Raw genomic sequence first — 17140 nt, 5'->3', positions numbered from 1 at the left:
GACAGAGAGACAGACAGAGAGAGAAAGAGAGAGAGAGAGACAGAGAGAGAGATGCCGAGGGGAAGACAGCAGGGAGAGGTATGGCTGTTGTCTGCAGTTTCATTTGCTGTCCTTCAAGGAGGGTTTCGGGGGGATGGACTATGACAGAGAGCCGAAGAAAGAGAGAGAGAGAGAGAGAGAGAGAGAGAGAGAGAGATGACGATGGAAAGAGAACGAAGAGGAAAGGGGAAGCTGCATGCCTGAATAATATTTTAATCACTCACAATCGTCTATGCTCTGTTGTACCTTCAGATTAGTCACTTCTTGCTTTTGATTTTGGACTCAAATAATATTTTATTATTTCTTGCATTTATATCTGCTTGCATGATCAGATGAGTCACCTTGCCCTTTTGATTTTGTACTCAAATCTTAATATTTTATTATTTCTTGCATTTATATCTGCTTGCATAGTCACTTTGTCCTTTTGAATTTGTGCTCAAATCTTAATATTTTATTATTTCTTGCATATATATCTGCTTGCAGGTTCGGTTTGTCATTTTGATTTCGTACTCAAATATTTATATTTTATTATTACTTGCATTTATATCTGCTTGCATGTTGTGATTGAGAGGCCAGAATTAGTTTACAAATCTTTCTGCACTGTTTGGTTGGTTAGGTAGCATGCTTTTGTCTTTTTTTTAATCGATTTGGGGATTTTCTGCCCCTCTATTTATTCATTTGCTCTCAGTTTTGTTTCTCAGGTTCCTGTGTTTTTCTGTTAACTGTTCAAAGGTCCATTTTTTTCTGTTTTGTAGTTTAAATTTTGTCTATTATTCTGTCTGGCCTACCATTTCAATTCCAATGCTCTTAAATTGTATGCATCTGTGTCTCTGTGTGTGTATATGAGGTTGTGCATCGACTTCTCTGCTGCCTAATTTTAATGCAATTTTTTTTATTTCAATTGTTTCAAGACGAGAAAACTCATTATTCTCTTATTTTTATGGATTGCAGGAAACGTCCTGCTGACTTGGGATTTCAGGTTTCATTTGCTAACCCTAACTTTTTAATGTTGTGAAACAATTACTGTTTGTACGTTCATTTGTTGTGTTGTTGTATTGAATATTTTTGTATTGTTCTACAAAATGTTTTTCATTCCGTCTTTGTTTTTGGACAACAAAGTGATTAATTACGAGTCTTTGTAGATTAATCTCTGTTTCATTTCCCCTGTCTGTCTATCTTTTACCGATTGGTTTTAGATATGTATATGTGTGACTGTTTTGAGAAGGGTATTATGTTGCAGTGTATGTTTTGCATCTTCCACTTTGGTTTGACAATTAAAAAAAAGAGGTCACATATGTTATTAGGCAGTTTAGATGTCAAAAATTGTTTCCATACCAAACTTGAGCCGTAAATATGTGTTACCCGCTGCTTAGTATTTATATATAGAGTTGCTTAGTATTTGTATATAGCACCAAAACACATTAGCTGCTACAAGTTGCAAACGACTAAAAAATGACAATTCAAAACTCCAACGAATTATCGTGCCTATTCGATAATGACACGGAGTTTTTCGCAATGAGTTGCAGACCCCATTCTGTCCACATAGGTAGAGAAACCAGCACCAACAAAAAACTTAAATTCAACAACGTCAAATACATGTTCAGTAATGGCTGCCACTCCTCGGTTTCTTCAATATTTTTTTAAGGCTTGGCTGTAGACTCCTTAAAATTGCTTTTGCAAAATTTTAACGCATTTACATTACAAGCTAAAGTGAATTTTTTCAAATCGGAGTAATGAGCAGAATTAAGAAGTTCTGTCAAACTTTCTTGGGATATTCGATTGGATCTGCAACTTTCTTGGGATGTTGTTCCTTTAGCTCATCGCCACCGTAGTGGTCTTTTGGTTTTTAAATATGTACGGATGGGTGGGATTTTAATTTTAAAAAAGGGTCATGTAGGCCATTTTTGTTGGGTCATAAATCCAATGATGTAAATAATTAACTTTTTATCCTTTTAAGAATTAAGTGTTGTTACTACTTATTTGGCCACCTTTTTATCTTTAATTAATTAAATTTACATTAATGCAAATTTTTTCTAATCAATTTCATTACACACACACACACATCTGCTGCCTGCTGCGGTTCATGCATGCAAGACATGCTATTTGGATCATGGATCCACCCGTTTTGCATTTTTATATTTTGCTAATAAATATTCAAAATGTTAAAAACCCAAAGACTTCCGTAGAACGTAGAGTTCGCTTAGAGTTACAGTAGGTTAACTCATTGAGTTTAGGGGGTGAGTTCAGAAAAACAAAAATAAAAAAAAAACAAACAAATACCGAAATAAATTGAACCAAATTTTATTCATTTGGTTCGGTTTTAGAAGTTCGCAAGTTGAACTAAACCGAACCAAACCGAATTCTAAACCGACTTAAACGAATTTTCTGATACATAAAGAAAAACTGATATTCGACTGTGGGCATGCGCAGTTAACTTTGGGATTTGTTATTGATTATTACCAACTGCTCAGGATTAAATTAATTTGACATAACTTTGCTTGACTATTGCACGGTATGAAATGGATTCTATGTTAATTTCCCATTGCATGCGATCGTTAAAATTATTTGATGTTAATGCCGTATATGACCGTGCATTATAATTATTTGACGTCAGTGCCTTACATTTGAGCAAGGCGTTTGCCCCGGTTAATTTATTTGGTTGTCCATGTAAGCATGGCTTATACGATTATTAGTGTCGTTTTTTTATTAAATTGTTTTATCATTTTGGGTGATAGGAATATGTATGCATCTCGCCTCCCTTTGAAGTATCTTTATTTCTCAATTCTTCTAGGCGGAGGACAATAGTCCATAAACTCTTTTTCTAATTATGCTATATATGGACTCTATTATTAATCAAATTTTTTCTCATGTGCATAATAGCTCACATGCATGGTAATAAAAACAAATGTCATTGCATAAATATTTTTGCCTTTGCATACGTTGCTTTTCTTCAACTTTGGCTTTGACCATCGTAAAACCTAAAAAAACTGGCCTTATTCCTGATGCCTAATTTGACATAAATGACAACCGGGGGGATGAATGAGAGAACGAAAGGGACTCATCCTTCTTTAAGTGCTTCAATAATTGCTATTGATAACTGGTCTCTCTCAACAAACTACAAATTATTCAGAAATTTTTTTTTTCTTAATTTACATACTTAATAAAATGAGTATAAATAATCTTATAACAAACACAAATTGGTTATTCAAACAGATTTATAAATATTTCTATTCATGTATTCTTTACTTATAAAAAAATAATTAATGTATTTTCTTTGTTGTTTCAGATTTTTTAGAATTTAAACAATGTTGCTCAAGTCTACAAAATTTTATCTTTTTAAAAACATTTATTGACATTATATTTAATTTTTGATTCAGAGAAAAAAAAATGGTGAAAGAGATCGATCGAAAAGAACAACAAATTCTAGGAGGGGTTTTGGTAAAAGATTTAAGAAGATTGGTAAAAGCTCGAAAAGAAGAACAGCTTCGAGGGACAAAATTGTTTTATTCAGAGACTGCTCCAGGACCCAGCACATCAAGAGCACAAAAAATAGAAAAAACAAGAATGGGTTTACGTGTTTATGGAAAAGGTGTCAATCGAAACAAGTTGGTCGTCCACACTATGTATTCACCTACAAATCGTAGTAATCCACCAAAAGAAAATGTTCAAAAAAACTGTTTTGGGTTGTACAATTGGATTTGCAAGTTTAAACGTCCGAAGAAGATTGGGATGCTCCTTCTTTGGTTCATCTCCACTGTAGTGGTTTTCTGGATTTTAAAAAATATGTAAGGATCAACTAGATTTTCAATTTTGAAAAAGGTTGTGAACCTTTTTTGTTGTCTGATAAGTATAACGATGTAAACAATGAAATAGTTTTTTGAATTGTGTATATGTAAGGATGGTTGACGTATTAGTGTAATGATGTAAACAATGAACTCCCTTATCAGTTTGATAATTAAGTGCTATTACTACTCATTTACACACTTTTTTAGTTCTCATTATTTCATTGCTGCCTTTAAACAAAAAAAATAAATAAATCATTTCTACCTTAATGCAATTTTTTCCCTAATTTTGCGACTTCATATAATTGATGTTCATATTCCATTTACTATATAACAAAGATAATCACAATATTCAGAAATAATTCATGTTTTGCTTCAACTTTAATTTACCTTTATTTTTATATTGTTTATGTTTATTCGCTGGTTGATCTATTGTTTACCTAGAGTTGTTTTTCTTTTTGTTTATTTCATTGTGTCGTGTATGTCCTTACATTTATAGTTTTGTTTGGTTGTTTATCTTTCTATTATCCAGGTTTTTGCAATTAATTCCTCACACTTGCCAGTGATTCCTTTTGCAACTACAAACTGGTTAGCTTTCTCGCTTTTTACATATAAATTGGTTTTCAAATTAAACTTTGATCTTATTTACTTTCTTTGTTTTCGTTTTAGAGAATTAAAAAATTGTTAATTTTGGTAGATGTGGAGAAATGTTTAGGGTCTTAACATAATTTATATGTGGTTTCTTCGATTTTGCTATTTTGTGCCTAAAACCTTTACAATCTTTGACAAGATTACTAAAATTAAGTGCTCTTTATATCTGGTGTTAGTCAAATTTAAGTAGACTTTTACTTATGCGATTATATTTTGGGTGCATTTGTGTTTTTAATGCACCCTTTTTTACGTGTGGCGATTTAATTAGTGAGTAAGGTGTAGTCATTCGTATGTTTTTTTTTTTTTGTATTTGCGTAGTGTTATGCCTAGGAAACTCAGAATACCTGGGAAGGTTGCTGAAATTCAGCATGCCAATTTGCGCATCTTTAATGGTGATGTTTATCCAGATGATGTGGTTTTGCAAGATGTCCCAACTTCTTACGATCAAGAATATAACAATGTTTCAAACTCTTTACTATCACATGACAATACAACCAATCCTGTTCAACCATATACATCTATTTTGAAACAAAATGCATCTATTAGCGATGAATTCAACTCATCTTCGTCTGTTGCTAGCACTTCACATGAAATCACCGTCCCTATTTTTCTTGCGAATGATGCCACTTTGCGTGGTATATTGGTCACTGATACTGAAGCTGGTCATTCTGTTAGAAGCTCACATGTGATTGGTCAAGCCGCTTATAAAAAAAAAAGAAAACGTATGTGCTCTTACAATATATTTATCTTTGCATTTTTTTTGGCTTATTTAAAAACTTAACTTTTGCTCGCTGCTTTGGGGATGATTTTGTCGCTCTTTCTTTTCATAGGTGGTGTTCCAGATTATATTGATTTTGGCCCTAGAAATTTTCAATGTCAATATTGTGGCGCTTTATTTTGGTCTACAGAGCGATTAAAAACAAACGCTTCTTATACTAGAAGGCCACAATTCACTGCATGCTGTATGAGTCAAAAAGTAAAATTCCCACCTGTTAAGCCTGCCCCTGCTTATTTGGACCATCTACTAAATCCAACAAATTCTCAAGAAAATTCACATTTCAAAAAAAATGTTAGATTGTATAATTCAATGATGGCATTCACTTCAATGGGGGCTAAAGTTGATGCATCAATAAACAAGGGTCAAGGTCCTTATGTTTTTAAGATTAATGGTCAGGTGCATCATTTAATGGGTTCTTTGTTGCCTCTTGAAGGCGAGAGCCCTAAATTTGCCCAACTCTACATTTATGACACTCAAAATGAAGTCAACAATCGTATGAGTTGTTTTCCTCATTTTGAAGCATCTTCAAAACTTGACGAACAAATTGTTGGTGGGCTCATTAAAATGTTAGATGAGTGTAATGAGTTGGTTCAATTATTTAGACTTGCAAGGGATAGAATTAATCAACAGTCAGCAAGTTCTTTGCGCTTGCGTTTGTACGGCACAGTGAACAACCATGATGCGCAATATAATCAACCAACATGCGACGGCATAGGAGGGTTAATTGTTGGGGATATCGGTCAATTTCACACCGAAAGAGATATTATTATTGAACACAAGGCCACTGGTCTACAAAGGATAACAAAGTTGCATCCTAAATATATGGCTCTTCAATATCCTATTCTTTTCCCGTATGGTGGAGATGGATACACCAAAGGTCTTCCTTGGAATCCTGCTTTTAAGGGGAAAAAACCCAAGACTGGTGGGGTGTCTATGAGAGCATTTCTAGGTTACCAAATTCAAGATAGACCAGGACAGGATAGCACCCTGTTGAAGGGTGGCAGATTGTTTCAACAATATTTAGTAGATGCATATGCCACACTTGAAGAAGATAGACTTGATTTCATTAGGACAAATCAAAGTTCTTTGAGAATTGAGCGTCTTAAAGGAATTCATAAGGCGTTAAAAAACGGAAATGCAAGTGGTTCAGACATTGGTAAGAGGATTATCTTGCCAACTTCATTTACTGGCAGTGCTAGGTATATGATAAATAATTATCAAGATGCCATGGCTATATGTCGTCACTTAGGAAATCCTGACTTATTCATCACCTTTACATGCAATGCTAAGTGGTCAGAAATTATTGAAGATCTACGTGAAAGACCTGGTTGTAAGGCTGAAGACAGACCAGACATCATATCCAGAATTTTCAAAGCAAAACTTGATCATATGATTAAGTATATAAAATCAGGAAAACCTTTTGGCAAAATTGAATCTGGTTAGTTATTCACTTTTCCCAATTCTCAAGATTATTTGTTTGTTTTCTCTTATGAGCATAAACCTTAGGCGCTTCGTTTTCATGTTTTTGTCTTATTTTTCTCCGAACAGTTATTTACACAGTTGAATTCCAAAAAAGAGGTCTCCCGCATTGTCACATCTTGGTTTGGGTCAGTAAAGACTATAAATGTCATTCTCCTTCTGATGTGGATTCAATCATTTCGGCTGAAATTCCTAGCGAAGTATTTGACAAAGATGGGTATGATGTTGTTGCACAGTATATGATTCATGGTCCATGCGGTCTTGCAAATGAAAAATCTCCTTGCATGAAAGAAAAAAAATGTTTCAAGAAATTCCCAAAACGTTTTGCAAATGAAACTACTTTTGAATCTGATGGTTTTGTCACATACAAACGTAGGGAAATGGAGAATTGTTTTGTTGTTAAAAGTGGAGTTAAGCTTAATAATGCATTTGTTGTCCCTTATAATCGTGAATTATTATTAAAGTATCAAGCTCATATAAATATTGAATCGTGTTGCCAATCAATGCTTATTAAATATCTTTTCAAGTATATAACCAAGGGTGTTGATAGAGCTAGAGCTGTTTTTGAAGATCAAGAGTTTAATGAGATTCTAGCTTATCTAAATTGCAGATATTTATGTCCTTATGAAGCAGTTTGGAGATTGTTACAATTTCATATTCATTTTAGAGAACCAGCTGTTCAAAGATTATGTGTGCATCTACCCTCTGACCAAAATGTTGTCTTTAAAGACAATGATAGTTTAAACTATGTTGTTAACCAACCTGATCTTCAAAACACAATGTTAACAAAATGGTTTGAAATGAATACTCAAGATCCTAATGCACGCCAGTTGTCTTATGTTGAATTTCCTTCGAAATATGTTTGGAATAGTGAGAATAAAGAGTGGACTCGAAGGAAAAATGGTAAATCTCTAGGTAGAGTTGCATATGTTCACCCTGCTGCCGGTGAATTATACTATTTGAGATTATTGCTTAATTATCAAAAAGGTGGCTTTTGTTTTGATGATTTAAGAACAATTAGAGGTGTTTTTCAACCCACATTTCAGGCTGCGTGCAACTCGCTTGGCCTATTAGGAGATGACAAGGAGTGGAACAATGCAATGTTAGAAGCGATGGTTACCGCATCATCGCATCAATTGCGACAATTGTTTGTTACATTAGTTTTGTTTTGTGATGTTGCTGATTCAGCAACTTTGTTTGAGGCACATTGGAAAATGATGTGTGATGACATCTCGATAAAGATGATTAATGCTTTTGGCTTGCAAGATATGTCTAAGTATGAGGATGAACTTAAAAATTCTCTTTTGTATGAGTTAGAAAAGTTGTTTGTTGCTTCAAATAGTTCTCTATCTAAGCATCATCTCCCAATTCCAAGCAATGATGTCATAGATAGACTTAAGAATAGAAGTTTAAGAGAGGAGTTAAACTACGACACTGAATCATTGAAAGAGCAACATTCACAGTTGGTTGCACAATTGAATAGAGAACAAAAAATAGTTTATGATAGTGTCATAAAGGTAGTTGATCATAATAAGCCTGGTATGTTTTTTGTTCATGGACATGGTGGGACTGGTAAAACTTTTGTGGACTACTATCATAGCTAAGATTAGATCAGAAAACCATATTGTTTTGGCAGTAGCTTCATCTGGAATTGCCTCCCTTTTGCTTCCTGGAGGAAGAACTGCACACTCTCGATTTAAAATCCCTATTAGCATTACAGATTGTTCACTTTGTGAAATAAAAAAAGGAACTCATCTAGCACAATTAATTAGTGATGCAGCTCTTATTGTTTGGGATGAAGCACCAATGAATCATAAACAATGTTTTGAAACTTTAGATAGATCTCTTCGTGATGTTCTCAAAGGTTCAAAACCAGGTTTTGACGATTTGCCATTTGGAGGAAAGCCAATTCTCTTTGGAGGTGATTTTAGACAAATTTTACCTATTGTCCCAAATGGAACTAAGGCTGACATTGTTGAAGCTTCGTTGACAAGCTCTTATCTTTGGCCTTCTTTAACCATTTTTTTTCTCAAAGAAAACATGAGACTTTCAAAAACAGGTTTGAATGAAAAGGAAAAACAAGAGTTGGCTGATTTTGCTAATTGGATATTACAAATTGGAAACGGTAGTGTCACTAATTATATATTGTCAACTGATGAAGAAAATTCTTGGGTTGAAATATCAAAAGACTTTCTCATTGATTTTGAAGACAATCCCATTGAAAACATGGTTTCAGCAGTGTACACAGATTTTCAAAGAAATTTTCATGATGTGTCATATTTGAAAGAAAGAGCTATTGTTACACCGTGAAACGACACAGTGACTGAAATAAATGATTTTATGTTAACTATGGTGCCTGGTGAAAATCGCACATATCTTAGTTTTGATTATGTGTCTTCTTCAACAGAAAATGTTGAAAATCTTGATATACTATACCCATTAGAATTTTTGAACCAACTTGACTTACCTGGTTTGCCACACCACAAGCTGGCATTAAAAGTCGGTATGCCAGTAATGTTGCTTAGGAATTTAAATCAAAGTTCTGGATTGTGTAATGGCACAAGATTGATGGTGATGCAATTAACTGATAGAATTGTGGAAGCAAAGATCATAACGGGTAGCAACATTGGTGAAAGAGTTTACATTCCAAGAATCATTACTGAGTCATCACAAAATAAATATCCGTTTACTTTGCGAAGAAGACAATTTCCTCTCAGAATTTGCTATGCAATGACAATTAATAAGAGTCAAGAACAATCTTTGAAGATTGTTGGGCTATTTCTATCTCAAACAGTTTTTTCTCATGGACAGCTCTACGTTGCATTATCTAGGGTCACCTCAAAAAAGGGTCTTAAAATTGTGATTGCTCATGATTGTGATATGCCTTACGGATACACAAAGAACATTGTTTATAAAGATGTTTTGAATCGTTTACATGAAGGTGTGTTGGTTTGTGTTTATCCATTCATTTTTCTTTTTCTCTTTTTACCTATTTTTTTGAATTCTAATGTATTCTTTGTTTCATCTGTGTGTTGTATGATTTTAAAGTTTTTATTTGCTTTTAAATTTACTTTGTATAGATTGATGGAGCATATGCCAATTCGTCTTTTGTTACCATACAACCCAATAAGCAAACTACAAGTTAGGATATGCAGAATTTGGGTGACAAAAAATATTGGAGCTGATCGTCAACCTGCAAGTTTGGACTGTGTCTTTGTTGACAAAGAGGTTAAATCTTTACACTTTTTTTTCATTATTAAATAGGTACAAATTTATATATGTCGAAATGCATTTATCATACAATTAGTATTAATTCAATTTTTCCTTCTCATTTATTCACATTCCATTTGGTTTTGTATTACAATTTCAATCTTTAATGCATATGAGAAAATATTTAAAATCTACATCATTTTATGCATATTTTTGTATAAATGTCAATCTTTAAATTTTCAAATCTATAAAATAGTAACTTTGTTACTTTGTATGATTTGCTTTTATGCATATGTTACTCTATGCTATAGCCATACAAAACATGCTTTATACATTATTTGATATGTGATTTAATGCATTTTTTGCTCATTTAAAAACTAATCGATCTAATTTTGTTTTTCCCATCCAAAAGGGACATGCAATTCAGGCAACCATGAAACCCTGGGACATCCAATTCTTTTTGGAGCATCTAAAAGTTGGGATCGTGTATGAAATAGATAAATTTCGTGTTATCCGCAACAGAACGTCAAGCAAAATTGTCCCTCACGATGCTATGCTTGAGTTAAACAAAAACACTAGCATAGTCCCTGTTGAGAAACCAAATCAAGTGATACCAATGCATTGGTTTAATTTGATTGAATTTGATAACCTTGACCAAAGAGTTGATAAAGATGTACACCTCACAGGTAAATCGTCTAATTTTGACGATTGTCGCTATTCTAAAATCATTGTTCTTAGTTTTTAATTTAATAAGCTGGTTCTTATAACTGTATCGTATGTAGATGTTTTTGGTTGTCTAATGGCTTTACAACCAATTGAAAACATCACTGTGCAAAATATTAGACTTGAAAAAAAGCGAGACCTCCAACTTCAAAATACTAGGTAAACCATACTTCTCTTAAACTATAATTACATGTTTATACATATATACCCATATAAAAATTACATAAATAGTTTTGACTCCGTTTTGCAATTGTAGAGGTGAACAAGTTACAGTTACCCTGTGGGCAGAAACTGCAACAAACTTTCAAGAAGATGCATTAAAATCGCTTTCACCTCCTGTCTTCATTGTTTTGACTTCACTCAAAGTGAAGAAATATAAAGGTTATATCTTAACAAAATCTAAATGTTATCGTTTTTCTTTTGTATTTATAATTGTTTTCTTTGTATTTATAGGAAAACCTGTTCTGGGAACCACAGGCTCAACAGTTTGTATTTTCAATCCTGATATCCCACTACTTTCAGAATATGAACAAAAGTGAGTGCACAAATCTTATTTAATATTTATTTTCGTTTTTAATTTTATAGTCTATATTCTTGGACCTAAAAATTTGAAACTCAGGTTTGAATACCTCAAAACACCCATTGAAACTCTACCAACTTCTGCTGAAAAGTATGGGAAAAGTACTACTAACGTTGATTCAGAACAAAAGACAATTGCAGAATTGCTTCTTCTTGATCCGACATTAAACAAGGTCAATCCACCATCACTAAATTATCTCATATTTTGTCAATTGTATTATGCAACTACTTTGCAATTGATTGGTTGTTGTAATTTGGAAATCACATTGTTTCTTAGTCTATACTGTGTTGTGTATACAAAGTGTCATGTTGTTTGTTTGTTTCTTCATTTATAAGCTTCAACACAAAAAATTAAACAATTTATATTTTGTGATTCAATATACATTTTCCAAATGTCATTTCATGACCAAAATCTGTATTCTACTTTATATTTTGTGTGTAAATGCATTTTATAGGGTGCAAATGTCATGTTTGTGATTTTGTTCTCAAAATGTCATTTGTATTTGAAAATTTTATATCATACCAGAATACAAGTTTCATGTGTCAAGCAACAATTGTCGATTACGATCTGACAAATGGATGGTGGTACAAGTCGTGCCCGTATTGCCACAAAAGTGTGAGAAATACAAATGGAACCTTTCAATGCTTTGAGCATGGGCTGCTCAAAAAAATGCCTGAACCATGGTAATTTCCTAATTTCTTCTTTCTACGTTGTTTACATCTCTTTGCAATCAAAATTTTGTTTTTATTGCAAATTTTTTAAACTGCAAAACACATCTCATGACATCTTCATCTCTTATTTAGGTTTAAGATGAATTTTATTGTGGATGATGCCACAAATCAACTCAACTTTTTAGTGATTGGAAGGACTGCTGAAAAACTTTTAGGTATTTCTTGCCACTCTTTGGTCATAGAAGAAGGCTATGATGACTCTTCTGTCTTGCCACCACAGCTCCAAAAATTGGTTCACAGCACAAAAAAATTCCTGCTCCGTTTTGGAAATCAAAACAATGAGTTTGGCAACACCGACTTTGTTGTTCATGGAATAATTGAGGAACAAACATCAGTTGAACCAAAACTTAGTTCAATTGTACCACGTACACCTGCTAAGAACATTGGAAAACAAGTTATTGATGCAACAACCCCTCTCCCTTTTACTACCCTTGAATCCCAGACTCAACAAATCCAATCAGCTGCAACAAACAAGGGTGTAAAAAGAACACTATTTGTTGAAAATGAACCTTCAAAAGCTCACAGGTTAATTTTTCCTTTTCAAGTAATGTTGGTATTTCATTAAACAAAAACATCATGTATGCACTTTATAATGCTCATTTCCATATTTTTTAAATTTGACATGTATTCACAGCAAACATGATGAGGGGAGCCAACCACTGTCTACTAATTCAACCAGAATCTCAGCAGAATTCTCTAACTTGGTTGTCCCAAAAGTTGAACCTGCAGACAAAAGTCCGATCAGTGCTTTAAGAAGTAGATCACAGGCAAAGAAAATCAAAGACAGGTATAATGACATATTGTTTACAATAATCTATGCCAACTTGGACAATTACTTACTTTTTTGTTCTATTTTGCTGCTCAGTATTGGAGATGTTCATTCGCCAAAGAAATGAACTATGGAAGACATCGTGATGGACTACTGCAAAGGATCAAACATATATATTTTTTGCTCATCCCACTAACATGGACATATACTTTTTGCGAATTCGACTGCTAAAGTCAACTAATGTACATGCCATAAAAACATGTTTATTATGTTTTGCAACTGTTGGAATGATACAAACCCCTGCAGAACATGTATTTTGTCATGTTGTATGAACAAACAAAATATGTGTAAACTGCATGGTACTTCAGTCTCTAATGCAAAGACACTATATTTCGTCCTTGCAACTATTGTCAACGTAAACTTTCATTCAAGTAATTTTGATTGCATACTGACTCTCAATATTGACTTAATACATAAGCAATGTAAATGAAATTACTTTTTCTATAGATCAATTCACCCATATCTTGCTTTTTCTTTCATTTGGAGCTAATTGTATAAATATGTGGTTTTGTAAACGTTACTCATGTTAAACATACGTTCTCTAACTTGCTACATTTATGAATGCAATTATATTACTAAAGCATTTTCAATCAATTTTCTATGAATATTATTCATCATCTAAAAACCCGCAGCAAAGCGCGGGCATTCATCCTAGTTAAAGCTAAACCAACAGAAAAATGTAACTATCCAATAAGTGAGTAATAGAATCAAACTCGATCCCCGACAACGGCACCATAAACTCATGGCGAAAATTAGATGCCCAAAATTAACTTCATCAAGTCTCAAATTTTAGTGCTTGCAAGTATACGAATCATATGATAATATAGCAAATAAGCACAGATATCATCCCAAAGAGATTGAATTGATTCTAAAAATCTTATTAACGAAATTGAAACAAATTATTATGAAGAACCTTTAATGGAAAATATATGATATTTTGAAATAAACTGAAATTAAATAAAACTAAAAAGTAAAATGTAGTAATAATAAATGGAAAACATAAGAAAAGAAGACCTAGGCATCCGAATTCACCAAAACCAATTTTACTTAATTCCCTTAATATCTTATACTCAAACAATTTCCCAATATTGATGATCGATTTTCCCTAAATTATTCAACGGCCATGACATCTGGTTGTATCAAAACTATCCTCCCTCTATGGCATCTAGATGAATCTAAACAAGTAAGAACTCATTAAGCTCTATGGAAATTGTTGGAAAATCACATAAACCCTAATTGCATGGCATCTACAAATAGGTGTGTATGGTATCAATTGCAAGAAGCTAAACCCAAATTAAGTATGGCATCTACCCTAACTTACATCAACTCAACTTAACTAAAACTTAGATGGTGATCAAGTACCGAATAAAAATCAAGCACAATACTAATAGCAAAAGATACTCAATAAAGAAGAGAAACATGATAATAACAATGCCATAAGACTATTAAGAATTCATGATCAGGCTACATCGTAGCCCTAGAAAAGAAAAAAGAATCGAGCTTTCTTCCTCCTTCCCGCAACCTTCTCCTCCAATATATGATGATTTTTGGTTTTGGTGGCTGACTAACTCCCATAAATCAAACATAAGAAAACCTTACAACCCACGGCAAGGCTTAGAAATCCAACCAAAACCTACTAAATTCCAATGAAAAATCCATTAAAAGACTAACACATGGACTTTAAGTCCTTATTAAATAAAAGAATAATAAACGAAAATAATAAAAGCTAGAAATTAAGTTCTCTCTTAAAATCCATTGAATAGAATTCCCATGTCACTTTAATATCCAAAACTATTGCAATCTCAAATTCTTGTTGTAATGCACATGTATTGGCACATTTAGTTAGACTCTAGCTCCACTGGAATTACTCTAGCACCCGAAAAGCTCGTTTTCCATTTATTTTTCATGTAACTCTGATATTGAATGCCTATAAAATAAAACAATATAATTTAGCATTTAACCCTTTTGAATATACAAAATTCAAAGAAAATATATGAATATATGACCACATCAAAGTGCCTAAGGGAGGAGTTTAATCATGTTTTGATCTCTGAGGAAATTATTTGGGCTCAAAGAGCTAGGGTAAATTGGCTTCAGCTTGGATACAAAACTCTTGCTTCTTTCAAACTATGGCATCTATTCGAAAGAAAAGGAATAAAATTTCAAGGGTTAAAGACGGGAATGGCTTTTGGTGGTCTGTTGGAGAGGGGCTACGGGAGCTTTTTGTGTTTGATTTAAAAAACGGTTCTCCTGCGATAGCCCCCTTCCACTGATGAGCACTGTGACCTAGCAGATATTATACAACCTTGTATTTCTAGTGATCAAAATGCTAGTCTGGTGAGCCCTGTTTCAGATGATGTAATCTGGGAGGCTGTTAATGGTATTGGTGCTCTTAAAGCTCCGGGTCCTGACGGCCTCAATGCTAGTTTCTTCCGAGAGTGTTGGGAATTACTTAAGGATTTAGTTATGTGCATAATTAAAAAGAAATTTCCAAAATGAATCTACGTTACGTCTAATAAATCATACTAATATAGCCTTAGTTCCAAAGATCTACGTTATGTCTTATAAATCATACTAATATAGCCTTTATTCCAAAAATTGATAACCCGGAACTGGTTTGTAATTATAGACCTATTAGTTTGTATAATGTTAGTTATAAAATTATTACTAAGATCATCATTAAATGGTTAAAACCTTTGTTGGATTTTTGCATTTCTCAAAACCAAGGGGCTTTTGCTCCTTGTAGAGCTATAAGGACAACATTCTTATTGCTCATGAAATGATTACAAGGTTTAACAAAATGAAAGGACGCACTGGAGCTATGGGGGTCAAACTGGATTTGGAGAAAGTGTATGATTTTCTAAATTGGGATTATATTAGGTACATCATTCTTGGATTTGGCTTTGATAACAAGTGGGTCTCTTTAATTATGGAATGCATCATCTCTACCTCTTTTTTCGATTTTAATTAATGGATATGCTCATGATTATTTTTCCCCCAAAAGAGGTATTAGGCAAGGAGATCTCTCTCGCCTTACATTTTCATCATTTGCATGAAACCTTAATTACGCATCTTAATGTGATGGCTAATAGCACTAAATCCCACGTTGGTAACTTATCGTCTCCCTGGGGCCCGAGATTCTGTCTATTCTGAACCTTTTTGCTTAGGCGGTTGGACAAAATATTAACTTTCACAAGTCATCCCTATATTTTTCCAATAATACTAACTCACAAAACAGAAATAATATTGTTAATATTTTACAAATCCAACACAAAACTAATGTTGGTAAGTACCTTGGTATTCATAACATTGTACTTTGGAAAGATCAAATTAATGGGAATAAGCTGTTAAAAGGGTCAAGCAAGGAAAAGACTAAGTCGTTTTCTGTCTAATAATGAAAGTGTGTGTCCTCTTTGCAATATGGATGAGGAAAACTAAATGCATTTATTTGTTAAATGTAGTGTTTCTGTCTCGTTTGGAACTTGGTTTCCGATGCTCCTAATGTTGTTACTAACTTTGCTTCTGTTGTTGAGTGGATTGATTCTCTAAATCATGTGAATAAGGAAGGTCTTGAGCGCAATTTGCTTTTATTGTTATGTTGGCAAATTTGGAATGATAGAAATAATAAGGTTTTCAGAGGAGTTATGCCTACTACGTGGAGATCTAAATTCTTGGCTCTATCTTTGTATGAAAGATTTTTTAATTACAACAAGAAGTTTACTAAGAAGAGTTCTTATGATGAATCGACAATTATTAAATGGCATCCGCCGGATAAAGATTTTGTTAAGTTAAATTTTGATAGTTCCGTTGCAAGGGCAATACAGCGGCTGGCTTTGCCATCAAGGTCCATAATGGAATTCTTATTGCTGGTGGGGCTTTAAATCTTTATGGATCCACTATCTCCAAAGTCAAAGCTAAAAGTCCAAGAGAGGTCTAATGTTTGCCTTAGAAAGTGTGTGTTGAAGATCATGGTGGAAGATGATTCCAAGCTGGTCATCTAGGCTGTGCAAGGAGTGTGATCGATGTCGTGGAATCTGGAGCATACCATTGAAGATATTAAATGGACGGCGACCAAATTTAGCATTATCTCTTGGAACCATATCTTTAGAGAGGCAAACTTTGTTGCTGATGTCTTTGCTCGTCAAGGTCTTTTAATAACTGGTTGCCATTTGTGGAGCATCATGTTCCTCCTTTTGCTTTAGATGCTCTTCGTTTTGATTATGTTGGGAATCGTTGTATTAGAAGGTTCTCTCTTTTAATATATGTTTATTTGGGCTCATAAAAAAGAAGATATTATGTGGAAAGAGAAATTGGAGATATTTATCATTTCTTGGAAAT

At 33.5% G+C, this 17140-nt stretch overlaps 3 protein-coding genes and 1 long non-coding RNA gene across 4 annotated transcripts; 3 read left to right on the top strand and 1 right to left on the bottom strand.

Moving 5' to 3' along the window:
- Positions 1 to 259: 259 nt before the first annotated feature.
- Positions 260 to 13254, top strand: LOC148697353 (replication protein A 70 kDa DNA-binding subunit B-like). Its single transcript, XM_088692406.1, has 12 exons — positions 260 to 1018; positions 4354 to 4409; positions 9810 to 9957; positions 10352 to 10625; positions 10722 to 10821; positions 10919 to 11043; positions 11116 to 11197; positions 11282 to 11414; positions 11768 to 11925; positions 12046 to 12498; positions 12608 to 12760; positions 12839 to 13254. Exons 3-12 carry the CDS (start codon positions 9814 to 9816, stop codon positions 12867 to 12869), a joined length of 1653 nt encoding a protein of 550 aa, XP_088548532.1. The 5' UTR covers positions 260 to 1018; positions 4354 to 4409; positions 9810 to 9813; the 3' UTR covers positions 12870 to 13254.
- Positions 5563 to 9039, top strand: LOC148697356 (uncharacterized). The gene is made up of 4 exons (XM_088693216.1): positions 5563 to 6688; positions 6799 to 6964; positions 7340 to 8268; positions 8567 to 9039. Exons 1-4 carry the CDS (start codon positions 5563 to 5565, stop codon positions 9037 to 9039), a joined length of 2694 nt encoding a protein of 897 aa, XP_088549342.1.
- LOC148697355 (uncharacterized) lies at positions 9079 to 9814 on the top strand. The gene is made up of 2 exons (XM_088693215.1): positions 9079 to 9670; positions 9810 to 9814. The coding sequence occupies exons 1-2, from the start codon at positions 9079 to 9081 to the stop codon at positions 9812 to 9814; spliced, it is 597 nt and encodes a 198-aa protein (XP_088549341.1).
- Positions 12467 to 12922, bottom strand: LOC148697354 (uncharacterized). The gene is made up of 2 exons (XR_015961517.1): positions 12814 to 12922; positions 12467 to 12696 (listed from the first exon to the last, which is right to left on the bottom strand). It is a non-coding gene; the product is annotated as an uncharacterized LOC148697354 (long non-coding RNA).
- Positions 13255 to 17140: the final 3886 nt, after the last annotated feature.

This window comes from Pyrus communis, chromosome 4, assembly GCF_041283825.1.
Source record: "Pyrus communis isolate YQ-2024b chromosome 4, ASM4128382v1, whole genome shotgun sequence".
In the NCBI taxonomy this organism is placed as follows: domain Eukaryota; kingdom Viridiplantae; phylum Streptophyta; class Magnoliopsida; order Rosales; family Rosaceae; genus Pyrus; species Pyrus communis.
The sequence above is the reverse complement of the archived record's forward strand: the minus strand, read 5'-3'. Positions and strand labels throughout refer to the sequence as shown.